This window comes from Microcaecilia unicolor, chromosome 8, assembly GCF_901765095.1.
Source record: "Microcaecilia unicolor chromosome 8, aMicUni1.1, whole genome shotgun sequence".
NCBI classification, from domain to species: Eukaryota; Metazoa; Chordata; class Amphibia; order Gymnophiona; family Siphonopidae; genus Microcaecilia; species Microcaecilia unicolor.
The window spans coordinates 87,413,299-87,428,634 of record NC_044038.1 but is presented as its reverse complement, the minus strand read 5'-3'; the positions used below and the strand labels follow the sequence as shown (position 1 = coordinate 87,428,634).

Sequence of the window (15,336 nt, the reverse complement as noted above, 5' to 3'; positions counted from 1 at the left end):
AACCTCATGAAATCAGCTCCTCAACAATTCATAATAGACCTAACGAATCACGTGAACTTCATGCTACAAAACGGACTTTTCCCAAAAGAAAAGGAAACATTTTACTCACCCCATACCTAAAGACACAAAGAAAAATGCAAGTGAAATAACCAACTACAGACCAGTAGCATCAATACCACTAATAACCAAAATAACCGAAGGGATGGTAACCAAACAACTCACAAACTATCTCAACAAGTTCTCAATACTGCAACCGACTTCCGCAAACTACTGAAGACTCATCTCTTTGAGAACATCTACTGCAAGGACCAAAACACATGAACTCACACACACTACAGAAAAGCACCCAATTCACTCTCTTCTGAATTCTCTTCCCCATACTCTCACCACACTTAAAACCACACTCACAGATAAAACTGTTACACCCTAATATCCTTTCGTTATTGTCCTATCGCCCTATCATTTCCCCATTGTCACATTCCATTGTTTCTATTCCTAGTTGATATTTTGACTTTGACTTTGTCTTCCCACAACTCTTCACAATGTACCCATAATCGTATTATGACCAATTGTATTTCTATTACTCACAACTTATTGTAAGCCACACTGAACCTGCAAATAGGTGGGAAAATGTGGGATACAAATGCAATAAAATAAAATAAATAAATAAATAAATAAATTCCCCTCTCTCCCTGAGCCCTGCCCTCCCAATCCATGCCCATCCATGCTCCTCTGTCCCCTGCCCCCTCCATTCATCCTTTTCCAGCAATTCCCCTCTCTCTCTTCCATGACCCCCCCCTCGCATCCATGCTCTCATCTCTCTCTCTCCCCTGCCCTCCCGCTCCCATTGTTCAACTGCCCGCCCTCTTCTCTCCCCCAACATCCCTTTTCTTTTTTTTCTTTTTAAATTTACCTCCGTGGCGGTTCCGGCAGCGCAGCGTCAGTGAAGGAGGCGGCGCTCTCGACGTCTCTAGCCTTCCCTTCGCTGTGTTCCGCTTTCTTCTGACGTCAAGGAAATGACATCAGAAGAAGGCGGAACACAGCGAAGGGAAGGCTAGAAACGTCGGGAGCGCCGCCTCCTTCACTGACGCTGCGTTGCCGGAACCGCCACGGAGGTAAATTTAAAAAGGGAAAAAAAAAAGAAAAGGGATGTTGGGGGGGGGGGGGGGGGAAGGGGGCGGGCAGTTGAACAGTGGGAGCGGGAGGGCGAGCGAGGTGAGCATGGTGCGGCGGCGCCCCCCAGAGGGAAGCGCCCCCTGCCATGCTTACCTTGCTTACCGTGTTGGCACGGCCCTGTCGCTGGCCATCACCCGATTTGTGTCAGAAGATGGCTGGTGATCGCTTTCGAAAATGAGCTGGTTTGTATTATAAATTACAAGCATAAAGCAACATGTGCATAAAACTGATACATTTAAAAATGCAATTTATATTATTATTAAAACACTAATAGCTCCTTTTATAAAGTAGTGCTATTGATTAACGGCGTACTAAATGCAAAATAGCCCATTCAATTCCCATGGGCTTCTTCACATTCAGCACATGCTATTCGATAGTGCTGTTTTGTAAAAGGAACCCTAAGGGGTCTGTTTACTAAGGTGCACTAACGGATTTAGCACATACTAATAATTAGTGTGTGCTAAATGATAAGAAGCCCATTATATTCCTATGGACATCTTATCATTTAGTGCATAGTAATCATTATCACATGCTAAATCTGTTAGCACACCTTAGTAAAAGGACCCCACATGTCCTCTCTACTATTAAAAAAAAAACCAACATTTTATCATTCATAGGACTGAAATGAACATAGTGTGCACTGGGTGTGTGGGCAAAACAAAGCGCTCAGAAACTAATCATGATAACAGAAATAAAATATAGAAGTTGAAATAATTTACATAAACATCTACAATTTCTTATAACAGAAATCCATAGTCCTTAGTTGTGTCATCTATGGGACTAAGACAAGCGTTATGTATATCAAAGTGTATAGATGATTAATGCACACAGTTTGAAAATGCATATGCGTAGAAGTAAAGCGTCATAGAAATGAGAATAACATTCATAACTGACATGGATAGTGTAAATGTGTACTGCATATATTAAGCGTGCAAACTTACTTGGACTCTGTAATAAAACAACATATATATAACGTAGCAGCCTCCCAAGGGGCATATCAGTTTTATGCATATGTTGCTTTATGTTTGTACATTACAGTACAAAGCATGCTCTTTAATTTTTAAAATTTTTACATTTATGTATTTTAAGCCTTATTAGAATTGGACACATGTTGGATCATATTACACAGAAATTCATCAAATAATAACCATGGCCAGTAATTGTATGATTTATTTGTTCAGCTTTACTTATCTATCCATATGAGATTTTGATTATGTAAAATACAGAACTTCGTGCCAGAAAATTGTATGTTTAACCTCTTAAGTGAGTTGTACTATATTTATTCCTCTTAAAAAGATAATTGCCAGCCTTCATAATGTTATAATATTGTACCCATTTCCATTGTTGGTCATTTAAAAAATATATCTATGTTTTATTGTTTATTTTATGGACCCCTGAAGCAGGCATTCACTGAAACATGACCTGTGTCGAGTCTTTGAATAAAGCTTATTCTCATACCCACTCTTGAGGATCAAGTGCTTTTATTTCACTACACGGATTTAGCTGCACCTTTGAATATTCTATTGCTTACACTTAGGAGTTATGTCAGGAAACCCTTTTTCACAGAGAAGGTGGTCGATTCCTGGAATGCTCTCCCGAAGGAGGTGTTGGAGATAAAAACAGTGACAGAATTTAAAAAGGCATACGATGAACACAGAGGATCATTAATTAGAAAATGGATGGTATAAAAAAATACTTAAATGACTGCATGTGTTGAGTGGTGTTTAGATGGCGACTCCAGCTGTGAACATAGTAGAAACATAGTAGATGACGGCAGATAAAGATCTGTACAGTCCATCCAGTCTGCCCAACAAGATAAACTCATTACACATGGTATGTGATACTTCATTTGTATACCTGACCTTGATTTGATTTTGCCATTTTCAGGGCATAGATCATATGAAGTCTGCCCAGCACTGGCTTTGCTTCCCAATTATCAGTATTGCTACCTAATCTCCGCTAAGCTTCTGTGGATCCATTCCTTTTCAACAGGATTCCTTTGTGTTTATCCCACTTATTTTTGAATTCCATTACCATTTTTACCTGCACCACCTCCCGTGAAGAACTAAGGCCAATGCCCATCAGATTTGTAAGATCTGTGTCCCATTTATGGCAAGACAGTTTGGGATGGGCTGGAGAGAAGTTCGATGGCAGCTCCAGTGGTTGGAATGTGAAGACAATGCCAGGTGGACTTTTACAGTCTGTGTCCTGTATATGACAAAATGGATTCTGTTAGGCTGGAGTGGGCTTTGATGGCAACTCCAGTGTATGGAACATAAAGACAGTGCTGGGTGGACTTCTATGGTCTATGTGTCAAAAATACCGAAGAAAGTTCAGAATCAAGTATTTTATATCACATTTATTATTGGTTTAATAATGTATGACTGTTGGGCAAACCAGATGGACCATTCAAGTCTTTATCTGTGGTCATCTACTATGTTACCATGTTATAGCTCTGCTGCTGAGAGAGGGTACTAAGACGTACTTAGTAGTGTAAGGAAATGAGGGGCTCCCCATTTCATTAATTAACCAGTCAACACGCCAAACTAAAATGGATCTGCAAAGAACAACCAGCATAGGTTTAATGAAACTTATGATGAAAATCACAGGCAGCTCCTAGAAAGAAATTTCTCAACATGATAAATAACTCAAGCTAAATGGTTTGCTGTATCTGACATGAGTTTTATTGCACTTTATAACATTTTACCTGATACTTTGACTTGAGCTCTGTAATCCCAGAATCTGTACCTATCTTCATTGATGATGGGGTAATATTGGTCCTCATCTGTACCTCTCACTTTGTCTATCTGTAGTGAGCAGTTTTTGTTTTCCATATTACCAACAAAAGCTGTACGGTCCTTGAACTCTTTTTCCACTGACTGGGAATCTATGCTATTATAAACTATGGGGTAACTAACACTTCTGTACAGATACCAGGCAATGCTGAAGTTTCTGTTGTATCCATGGTAGGTGAAATTGCAGGGTATGACCACACAGGAGTCCTTCAGAGCTTGGATAGAGCTTGGCATCCAGACTGACCACGACTGAGAGAACGAACCTATGAAGGAAGCTAAGAGGAGATTAAATACTGTATTATTTTTCTGTCCCATTTCCCCCTGAGTCCTGCTTTGCTGCAGGCAGTTTCATGGGAGAATATTTATTTATTTATTTATTGCAGGCTCAAAGTGGCTTACAATACATCATGAGTAGTGGAATAGGAAATAAAGGTGGTTTATTACTACTAAAATCTGCTCCTATAATGTGCCGTTTGAATTATCTCTTAAAAGTCCATTACCCTCCATTACTCAGCAACTACAGAGGCTCTAAAGCACCAAGTATACACAAAGATGCAAAGTTAGCTGACTTTCAGGCTCATTTTCAAACGAGAAAAATGTCCAAAAAGTGACATGTCTGCATTTGGACGTTTTTCTCACAAAAAAGTCCAAATCAGTATTTTCAAATCTCTTTTTAGACGTTTTTCTCTGAAGTCCATCAGAAGTACATCCAAATCTCAAGGGAGCATTTCAGGGGCGTGCTCAGGGCGGGATTTAGATGTTTTTCAGCCATAATGGAACAAAACAAAAACGTCCAGGACTAAAACATAGATGTTTGGAGATAGAACTCTTTTTAAAATGAATAGCTGCAGAGGGAATTGAACCCACTACCCCAGAATCAAGGTCCACTGCACTAACCACTAGGCTACTCCTCCACTCCACACAAAAAGGTGCCTTTACTACCTCCAGTGTCACTAACCCCTTCCCCCCCCCCAAAAAAAAATGTGATTACAAATATTACTTGCCAGCCTCTGATGTTGTACTCAGGTCCATTAGAATAGCATGCCGGTCCCTGGAGTAGTCTAGTAGTGGTGCAGTGTACTGCAGACAGGTGGACCCAGGCTTCTACTTCCCCCTACCTGTTACACTTGTGGAGGAAACTGTGAGTCCTCCAAAACCCACCAGAAACCCACTGTACCCACATATTGGTGCTCCCTTCATCTGTAAGGGCTATGGTAGTGGTTTACAGTTGGCGGTAGTGGGTTTTGGGGGGCTCAGCAGACAAGGTAAGGGAGCAATGGTGAGATGTGTACCTGGGAACATTTTGTAAAGTCCACTGCAGTGCCCCCAAGTATGCCCTATTGATTTCCTGGGATGTCACTTTTCCACTATTCTATCTGATGCCAAGCTTTCTATTTTTTTAATAACATCTGAGCCTTGTGTCTATTATTTATCAGTAGATTTGAGCTTTGAATTCAGATCTATAGATACAAAGGAGGTCTCATTACATATATCTAAATACCAAAGTGCTATTTTCCATACTTCATAACAAGAGTGTACATTCCCTAATTACCTGTCCCAATACAACTGAAGCTTTTACTTCCTCAGTGCATGTAAATGGTTTCATCCCTGTGTGGATTCTCCGATGTCTTGTGAGGCTTTCTTTCCAACCAAAGCTTTTACCACACTCAGAACATGTAAATGGTTTCACTCCTGTGTGTATTCTCTGGTGCATTGTGAGGTTTACCATCTGACCAAAGCTTTTACCACACTCTATGCATGCAAATGGTTTCTCTCCTGTGTGGATTCTGTGATTCACTTTGAGATTTGCATTACAACCAAAGCTTGTACCACACTTAGAACATGTGAATGGTTTCACTCTATTGTGGAGTTTCTTGTGTATTTTGTACGTTTTGCATTTGGACATTTTTTTTGTTTGAAAATGGAACAAAAATAAATCATTCAAATTACAAAATATTTTTCCAAACAGTATTTTCGAAAGGGAAAGATAGATGGGGGGGGGGGGGGGGGGGTTGAAAATGACCTACTTTTCTGTTCTAAATTTGGATATTTTTTGTAAAATGTCCAAATTCAGACTTAGACGTCATATCGAAAATGCCCCTCTTTGCATCAGTTCTCGAAGGTAAAGTCTGAGCATACTTTCACTTCGAAAAATTTTCAGGAAATTTAACCCACAGAGATGGGGGTCTGCCTTTTATCCCTTGAAAATAAACCACATTGATTTGAAAATTAATGGCCAATATTCAGCTCAAGGTGGTCTGCATTTTATAAGCTGATGACTGCCATGAGCTGAATGTGACCTGGATATTAGATGGTGGTGGGCCTAATCCAGGCAACAGTTCTGAATATCTGGATATTCGGCAGCTGCTGGAAATTAGCTGAATGCCAACCAATATTCACACTGGTAACTGGATCACCAACTGACAATATTAGGACAGCCTTTTTCCTGCTTAAACTTTATCTAGGGAGTTGCCTCATTAGCAGACTGAAAATCGCCTCTAACCAAGTAACTTCTATCTGTGCCCTGACCCTGCCCTCGGACCACTGTGACTGTAACTGGTTATTTGCCACTGAAAATCCAGGTTTCACCTGGTCTGTTGAAATAACAGATTAGGGCCCTGTTTACTAAGCCACGCTATAGGCATGTTAGCGTTTAGCACACACTAAAAATTAGCACACGCTAGTACTAAAAAGACACCCATATTGGTGTCTCTAGCATTAGCGAGTACTAAAAATGCTAGTGCACCTTAGTAAACAAGGCCCTAAGAGTGTATTCATTTGAAACAAAATGGAAAACATTAATGACATGCTGTCTATTATTTCATGATTGTGACTTGCTGTTCATTGCTGGCAACCTCTAAAACAAGAAGACAGGTTTGAAACAGTATGTAGGGTGGGAAGAGGGAGGGATGCCTCGCGATTTAGAGAAGGAGCAAAAGGGGAAAAAAAGCCTTATTGTGGGGGAGGGAGAGAAGAATACAGGACTGATGGTGGGGTGTGGAGAAGGAGAAAAACTGGACCAATGGTGGGGGGAGGAGGCTGGCTGGAGGGAGGAAGGAGAAATGCTGGACCAATGGTGGGTAAGTGGGTGGGTAGGTAGGTAGGTAGGCAGGGCAGGGAGAAGGAGAAAAGCTGGACCAATAGTTGCGTGGGATGGGAAGGAGGAGAAAAGCTGGACCAGTGTTGGGTGGGTGGGGGAGGGGAAAGAAGGAGCAAAACTGGACCATTGGTTGGTTTGGTTGGTGTGGGGGGGGGGGGGAAGGAGTAAACGCTGGACCAATTATGGGTGCGGGGGTAAAGAAGGAGTAAAAGCTGGACCAATGATGGATGGGAGGAAAGGAGAAAAGCTGGACCAGTGGTTGGGTGGTTGGTTGGTTGGCGGGGGGGGGGGGGGGAGAACAGCGGGATCAATGGGTGGGGTGGGAGAGGAAGAGACGGAGAAATATTGGACCACTGGGTGGGGGTGGAGGAGGAGAAATCCTGGACAGGGAGGAAAGGGCATAATGGGGACAAGGAAAGGGAAGAGAAAGCAGGATTCTAGATAAGAAGTGGGAAAAAGTAGGGAGATGCTGACTATTGGGGGAGAGAAGAAGAATGAGAGAGATGGGGAGGAGACAAGAGTGGAGAGAGCGAGGGGGAGATGCCGACTATGAGGGGAAGGAGAAGAAAGGGATAGAGAGGGGGATGCTGACTATAGAGGGAAGAAGAGAGAAAAAAAGAGAAGCTACATTGTTGACCAGAAAGGAGAGAAGCTGCACTGTTGGGGTAGGGAATGAAGAGGGGACAGGTAGATGACAGGCTACAAATGTTGGGGGGGGGGGGGAGGGAAGATGATTGACTACAAGAGTATGGGGATAGAGAGAAGGAGAGCGAGGAAAGATGTTGGTCTACAACAGTATGGGGGTAAAAGAAGGAGAGAGAGAGAGAGAGAGAGAGATGAGATGCTGAGCAACAAAGGTGGAGGGCGGGGAAATGCTGAACAACATGAGGGAGATGCCATGAGGGGTTGTCAAGGAGACGAGTGAGAGGAGATTGGTGAGTGCAGAGGGTAAAAATGTGGTACTGGGGGTGACAGAAGGGAATAGGTGAATGGAGAAGGAGTGAGATCAGAAATGGGAGAGCTAGGGACTAAAAGAAGATGAAATGTTGTAACATGACAACCACACTACTTTATCCAATGTGTTTCCTGTAAGGGAGGCTGGGTAGTAATGGTTGGGAAGGGTTTCTTTCCGTGTATCTGGTGATGATTTTAATGGGCGTCCTGTTAGAGAATATAAAATATGTGTGGAATAAAGGACTTAGGAAATCTATGCCAGTAGATGAGATTTTCTTTTTAACTGTGATATGTTGTAAACCACCTAGATTATTTATTTATTTGTTACATTTGTATCCCACATTTTCCCGCCTATTTGTAGGCTCAATGTGGCTTACATAGTACCGGAGAGGTGTTCGCAGACTCCGGTGTAAACAAATACAAAGTGATATTGTGGTAAGATAAAGTTCATGTGGCACAGCCACATTAGGGAATCGTACAACAGAAGAGTTGTGTTATGTCCATTACGTACTTTAGTTTTGTTGTGTTGCAGAGACTAGGCATTTATGTTGGATTTGGTAGGGTATGCCTTTTTAAACAGGTCAGTTTTTAGTTTTTTTCCGGAAGCTTAGGTGGTCGTACGTAATTTTCAAGGCTTTTGGTAATGCGTTCCACAGTTGTGTGTTTATGTAGGAGAAACTGGATGCGTAAGTTGATTTGTATTTGAGTCCTTTGCAACTTGGGTATTGCAGATTTAGGTACGTTCGTGTTGATCCTGTTGTGTTTCTGGTTGGTAGGTCTATGAGGTCTGACATGTATCCTGGGGCTTCGCCGTAGATAATTTTATGAACCAGGGCGCAGATTTTGAAAGCAATACGTTCTTTGATTGGGAGCCAGTGCAGTTTTTCTCGGAGGGGTTTGACGCTTTCGAATCGCATTTTTCCAAATATAAGCCTGGCTGCTGTGTTTTGAGCGGTGTGAAGTTTCTTTATAATTTGTTCTTTGCATCCCGCATAAATTCCTTTGCAGTAGTCTAAATGGCTTAGTACCATTGATTGTATCAGGTTGCAAAATGTTTCCCTCAGGAAGAATTGTTTCATGCGTTTGAGTTTCCACATTGAGTGGAACATTTTCTTTGTTGTGGATGTCACTTGGCTCTCTAGTGTTAGGTTGCGGTCTAATGTAACGCTGAGGATTTTCAGGCTGTCTGAGATAGGGAAGGTGTTATCTGGGGTGTTGATAATTGTGGGGTTGTCCGCGCTGTGTTGGGATGAGAGGATAAGACAGTGTGTTTTTTCTTTGTTGAGTTTTAGTTTGAAATGCATTTGCTCAAGAGTCCATGATGTTCAAGCTGATCTTGATTTCGTTAGTGATTTCTGTCAGTTTAGATTTGTAAGGAATATATATTGTGACATCGTCTGCATAGATGAAGGGGTTAAGGCCTTGGTTGGATAAGGACATGGATAGGAACCTGCATTACTTCTCAGCTCCATAGAATTGTTACATATTATTATTCAGCCCTGGGACTTTACCTTGCAGCAGAGTGAATGTGAGCAGTCTCTGCAAGAACTCCATGCTGCCCTGTCCTCAGTAGCATGTGATGTTGGACACTGTTAGAGAAATAACCTCCAGTTCCTGACACAGACCATCTGCAGCTGATCTGGAGACCTGGGTGAAAGAGAGAAAGAATTTGGGGATCAAATGGAAAGGGAATACCCTTTCTGGATGTCTGGGGAGATATGGGGGTAATTCTATAAAGGTCATCTAAAGTTAGGTGCTAAAATGCTGGGCACTAAGCACAAATTCTGTATTGGTAATTAAATGTGTAATCACTGTTATAGAAATACAAGTGTAAGTTGGCATTTTAGCAGCTAACTATGGTCATGAGCACTTATGTCATGTCAATGGCTGATGTAAATGCTCTCATCTAAATGATGGCAGTTACACATGTTAACTGACAGTATTCTAGAAACTTAATGGCCGATATTCATCTGGCTAAGTGCCACGATTGGCGCTGAGCCCAGATATTCAATGTTGGGCCATTTCCGGTGACTGGCATTGAATATTCATTTTTTTAATTTGGCCATCTTAAACTTGACCAGCCAAGTCAATATTCAGTGCTGGCTGATTAAGTTTATAGTGGCCAAAGATAGACCTGCTATTTGAGTGGCCCTGTTTGGCCTCCAAACTTAGCTGCCAAGCGCTAAATATTCAAGGCTAGTAAGTTATATCACATGATGTGGTGGGGCATTTTCAAATGGCGCCGGTCATCTTCATGGCTGGCCATCTCCGAGGATGGCGCCGAGTAGGGGCAGAGTCAACCATATTTTCGAAAAAGATGGCCGGCCATCTTTTTTTCGATAATACGGTTGGGGCTGCCCAAATGTCAGAGATGGCCGGCATTTGGTCGTGGGAGGGGCCAGGATTCGTAGTGCACTGGTCCCCCTCACATGCCAGGACACCAACCGGGCACCCTAGGGGGCACTTGTAAAAAGTAAAAAAAAAATAAAATAAAATAGCTCCCAGGTGCAAAGCTATCTTAGTGCTGAGCCCCCCAAAACCCACTACCCACAACTATACACCACTACCATAGCCCTAAGGGATGAAGGGGGGCACCTACATGTGGGTACAGTGGGTTTTGGGGGGTTTGGAGGGCTTAACATTTACCACCACAAGTGTAACAGGTAGGGGGGATGGGCCTGGGTCCGCCTGCCTGAAGTGAACTGCACCCACTAAAACTGCTCCAGGGACCTGTATACTGCTGCGATAGACCTGAGTATGACATTTGAGGCTGGCATAGAGGCTGCCACAAAAAGTTTTTAAAGTTGTTTTTTTGAGGGTGGGAGGGGGTTAGTGACCACGGGTCTTGGCAGTCTTGTGAGATTGCCACAGGAAGTCTCAGTAGCCATTTTTAAAACACGGTGGCACTGGGCAGAGTAGCTGCACTGGCAGGAAAGAGTGGGATTCTTTCCTGTCCCCGAAGGAAACACTAGATCACCAAGGCCCTTCAAGGTAGGACCAGGGAGGGCCCACTGAGACTTGGGGGAGGCTATAGTGGATGGAGAGAGAGCATCTGGGTCCCCTAGAGCATCTGGGCCCTCGGGCACTGCCCAGTTACCGGAAGGGTCAGTCCGCTCCTGCATCAGAGTTCCATACAAATACACACGTTTTTGTCATCATATATAATTGTTGTTGCTGGTTAATTTAATTATAACAAGCATATGTGCATGAAAACATTTAGAAAATCACCTCCTTAAAGTGTACATTTTTCAGAAATTACAATCCGTACAAAGTTTTTATGGAAATAAAATGTATTGAGGTGCACTACAGAACTAATAGTCTCCATCTTTCTATGTGAAAATAGTGTTAGAGAAGTAACAGCAGAACAAAACTCATTCTTTAATCATTTTCATTCCATGAATAACCACTAAGGGTTGTAAACTCCTGACAGTTAATGTCTCTATTTTCAGCCTATTCAACCGACAAAGAAAGAGGAACTGAACATTTATCTCAGGGCTTAAATGTACAAATTTCCATAGAAAAAACAGAACCCACCACACAATAAGTACAGCAAGCTTCTCTTTGCCTTACTGCACTCATATAGTTCCATATACAACAGGTACCCACAGAGGTAAAAGCAGTGCCAGTTTCTTTCACATACACTGGCCTACCACAGAATAGCCACAGCAAGGGCAGGGCCAGTGCAAGTCTTTTTCCTTCCCCTCTCTCAATATATTCATATATACACACCCACGAGCAACTCCACAGAACTAGTACAACATGAGTTGCAGCAGTGCACACTTCCACACAAAACAGGTACAGCACAATAGGGACATGTGTTGGAAATGGGACATTAACAAAATTTTCCATTTTGCTCAGTTTTTTTAAATGAAATGAAGGGAAAAACAAAATGTAATTTGTTTTCATTTTAAATAGAACAGTCCTGGCCCCACCTCACTCTTTCAATAAAAAAAAAAATAACATTGGTGCCCAAAAGTCTGTAAAAATGAAGTTCTCCTAGGCCTTTACTTCCTATCCAGACCAATTTTACCCTCTCCATGAGGTCTGTAGGTGCAAATAGGATAGGAGCTGCTGGATTAATGTTGGAAAATGTTACCAGTGGGCCCCAAGCCTGGAACCAGTTTGCTGTAGAAATGCATCTCTGTACAACAAACTGGCATTGACCTCAAAGCCTACCAGACTTAGGGCTCCTTTTACAAAGCTGTACTACCAATTAGCGTGCACTGAATGTGACGAAGCCCATGGGTTTGAATTCAGCGCACACTAATTGGTAGTGTAGCTTCGTGACAAGAGCCCATAGATTAGATTAGATTGTGAGCCCTCTGAGGACAGGTAAATATCTAGCATACCTGATTGTATCCTGCCCCGAGTTACTACTGAAAAGTAAGGGTGTGCATGGTAAAAAAAAAAAAAAAAAAAATCCTATTGGCTCATTTTCGTATTTTCAAATTGTTCATGATTTTTGTGTTTGTGTGTTGGGGGGGGGGGGGGGGGGGTCATGTTTTTCACACATTCCTTTTAAATGCACACATTGTACAAACACTTACACTTATCTAAATACTCAGTTGTACACACGCTGAGCAGTTGTATGGCTGGTGGCTCTGCCGGTCCCCTGCCCCCTCTGATGTTAACTTCCTATTCTGAGGCAGCGGACCAGCAGAGTAGACAGCCGCATGACTGCTCAGCACACCCCCTTGCTCAGAGGAGCAGGGTACTCAACCCCTGGTGGCAACCCAGGTAGGTACACCACAAATACCTTGGTAAGGCGGAGGGGCAGTTTCGAAAGGGACGTCCAAGTTTTGATTTGGACGTCCTTGCAAAACGTCCCAATTCAGGGGCGGGGAAACCCATATTTTCAAAACAAGATGGAGATCTATCTTTCGTTTTGAAAATACCTTCAGGGACGTCCAAATCCTTAAATTTTGCCGTCCCTAGACATGGACATTTCTGATTTTCGGCGATTTTTGAAACCAAGGATGTCCATCTCAGAAATGACCAAATGCAAGCCATTTGGTCATGGGAGGAGCCAGCATTTGTAGTGCACCGGTCCACCTGACATGCCAGGATACCAACCGGGCACTCTAGGGGGCACTGCAGTGGACTTCATAAAATGCTTCTAGGAACATAGCTCCCTTACCTTGTGTGCTGAGCCCCCCAAAACCTACTACCCCCAACTGTACACCATTACCATAGCCCTTATGGGTGAAGAGGGGCACCTAGATGTGGGTACAGTGGGTTTGTGGTGGGTTTGGAGGGCTCGCTGTTTCTTCCACAAACGTAACAGGTGTGGGGGGATGTTGCTGGGTCCGCCTGTCTGAAGTGCACTCACCCACTAAAACTGCTCCATGGACCTACATACTGCTGTCATGGACCTGAGTATGACATCTGAGGCTGGCATAGAGGCTGGCACAAAATATTTTTACAGATGTTTCTTGAGGGTGGGAGGGGGTTAGTGACCACTGCGGGAGTAACGGGAGGTCATCCCTGATTCTCTACGGTGGTCATCTGGTCATTTTGGGCACCTTTTTGTGCATTAGTCGTAAGAAAAACAGGTCTGGGTGAAAACGTCCAAGTGTTCATCAGGGACGTCCTTCTTTTTGCGATTATGGGTCAAGGACGTTCAAGTGTTAGGCACGCCCAAGTCCTGCCTTCGCTACGCCTCTGACACAGCCCCTTAAACTTTGGCCGTCCCTGCGACGGAATGTAGTTGGCGATGTCCAAAATTGGCTTTCGATTATACTGATTTGGACATTTCTGTGAGAAGGACACCCATCTTCCTATTTATGTCAAAAGATGGGCGTCCTTCTCTTTCGAAAATGAGCCCAATAGTGTTCTATGAAGGAAAGTAGGCACCTATCAGGTACCCTCTGGGTAATTTTATAGGTGCACAGTTATCAAATTACACCCTAGGTGTCACCATAGATAGCAACTGTTAAGGAAGCCAAATAGTTCAGTCACTAGGTTACACAATAGAATTTACAAAAAGAAAATGAAATACACATCTAATTCACAAAAGTCAGCTTAACAGAGTTAGGGATATGTTTGGGGGGTGGGGGGGGATGAGGGCACATGGTTGGGAAAGCATGAAAAGTATGCCTTTTAATATTATTTCCAATCCCTCTATGTTTGTCTGTGCCCATGTGTTTTGGTATATATGCTTCTCCCATAGAAATGTATTTGCTATTTTTGGGAGCATTTTATTTCTCTGAAACCCTTGCAACCGGCACAGATAGCAAGAAAGCAACTTCCCTTCCCCTCCCCCCACCCCTGAATACACATTGTCCTAGACCAGAACAGGTACAGAACGGTCAGCAGCAGCAGTACTAACTGCACACACATTCATGTACACTTATATGTGTGTGTGTGTGTGTGTGCATGCACACACACATACACTGCCCCACCACAGAACAGATAAAACTACAGTGCAATCTTCCGTCTCACTCACACTTCATGAACGAACAAGGCCAGCATATAGTCTCTAACCTTTCCCATAAATGTAGCAGTTTGTGTTGGTGCCAACTCTGCCAGCTTAAAGCAGCTCTGTGCCAGCGCCAGTCAGAAAGAGGTCTTTACAGATAAAATTAAACAGCAAAAAGACAGAAAAAGAAATACATACAGCTTGTTGCAGACACTCCACGATCAGAGTAGAAAGTTGCAAAAATAGGGAACTTCATTCACAGCATCTCAGTTCCTCTTACACACATATTACAAAAACCATTTTCTGAAGGTCAAGAGGAAGACATTTAGGCAATTCTGTGCTCAGAAAGTATTTGCAAATTTCACTGTAAATGTATTTAGCTGTTCATCCATCCAATGGTACCTCTCTATGGAGAGAAATGCTGTGAAAAGGTTATTGAAGAGATGAATATTTTAGTACAAATCTACACCTGAACAAGATGAAAGCAACTGAGCAACATTCTGGGAGAGCGGGAGCCTGTACCGAAAGGATGGACTCCACCTTAACCGGGATGGAACCAGGCTGCTGGTGCTAACATTTAAAAAGGATATACAGCAGTTTTTAAACTGAAAAGGGGGAGAAAACTGACAGTCGCCCAGAAGCGCATGGTTCGGTGTGGAGTATCCTTGAAGAATACTATTGAAACAGAATCTTTAGGGAATCCCAATAGAGAGGCTTCAATAATGGTTAAAGAAAGCCAGTAGTATTTTTAATTGGAGAAAAGAGTAAAGGATACAAATATCCCTGTCAACTTCTAAGCAACTCATAGATGCAAAGAAAAAACACAATTTGAAATGTCTATATACAAGTGCTAGAAGTCTAAAAAATTCAATTACAATTACTAATAGTCTTAT

The 15,336-nt window shown here is 42.7% G+C and overlaps 1 protein-coding gene across 3 annotated transcripts in view; it reads right to left on the bottom strand.

Moving 5' to 3' along the window:
• Nucleotides 1–14,691, bottom strand: part of LOC115476924 (sialoadhesin-like) — a 110,977-nt gene extending 96,286 nt beyond the window's left edge. For 2 of the 3 annotated variants that reach the window (XM_030213509.1, XM_030213511.1), the window contains exons 1-3: nucleotides 14,642–14,691; nucleotides 9,537–9,672; nucleotides 3,884–4,246 (exon numbers count right to left, since the gene is read on the bottom strand). In XM_030213509.1, the coding sequence (XP_030069369.1) occupies nucleotides 3,884–4,246; nucleotides 9,537–9,579 (406 nt within the window). In that variant the 5' untranslated portion in view covers nucleotides 9,580–9,672; nucleotides 14,642–14,691. The remainder of the gene's footprint in view (nucleotides 1–3,883; nucleotides 4,247–9,536; nucleotides 9,673–14,641) is intronic. The other variant, XM_030213510.1, reaches the window with a different exon arrangement.
• Nucleotides 14,692–15,336: the final 645 nt, after the last annotated feature.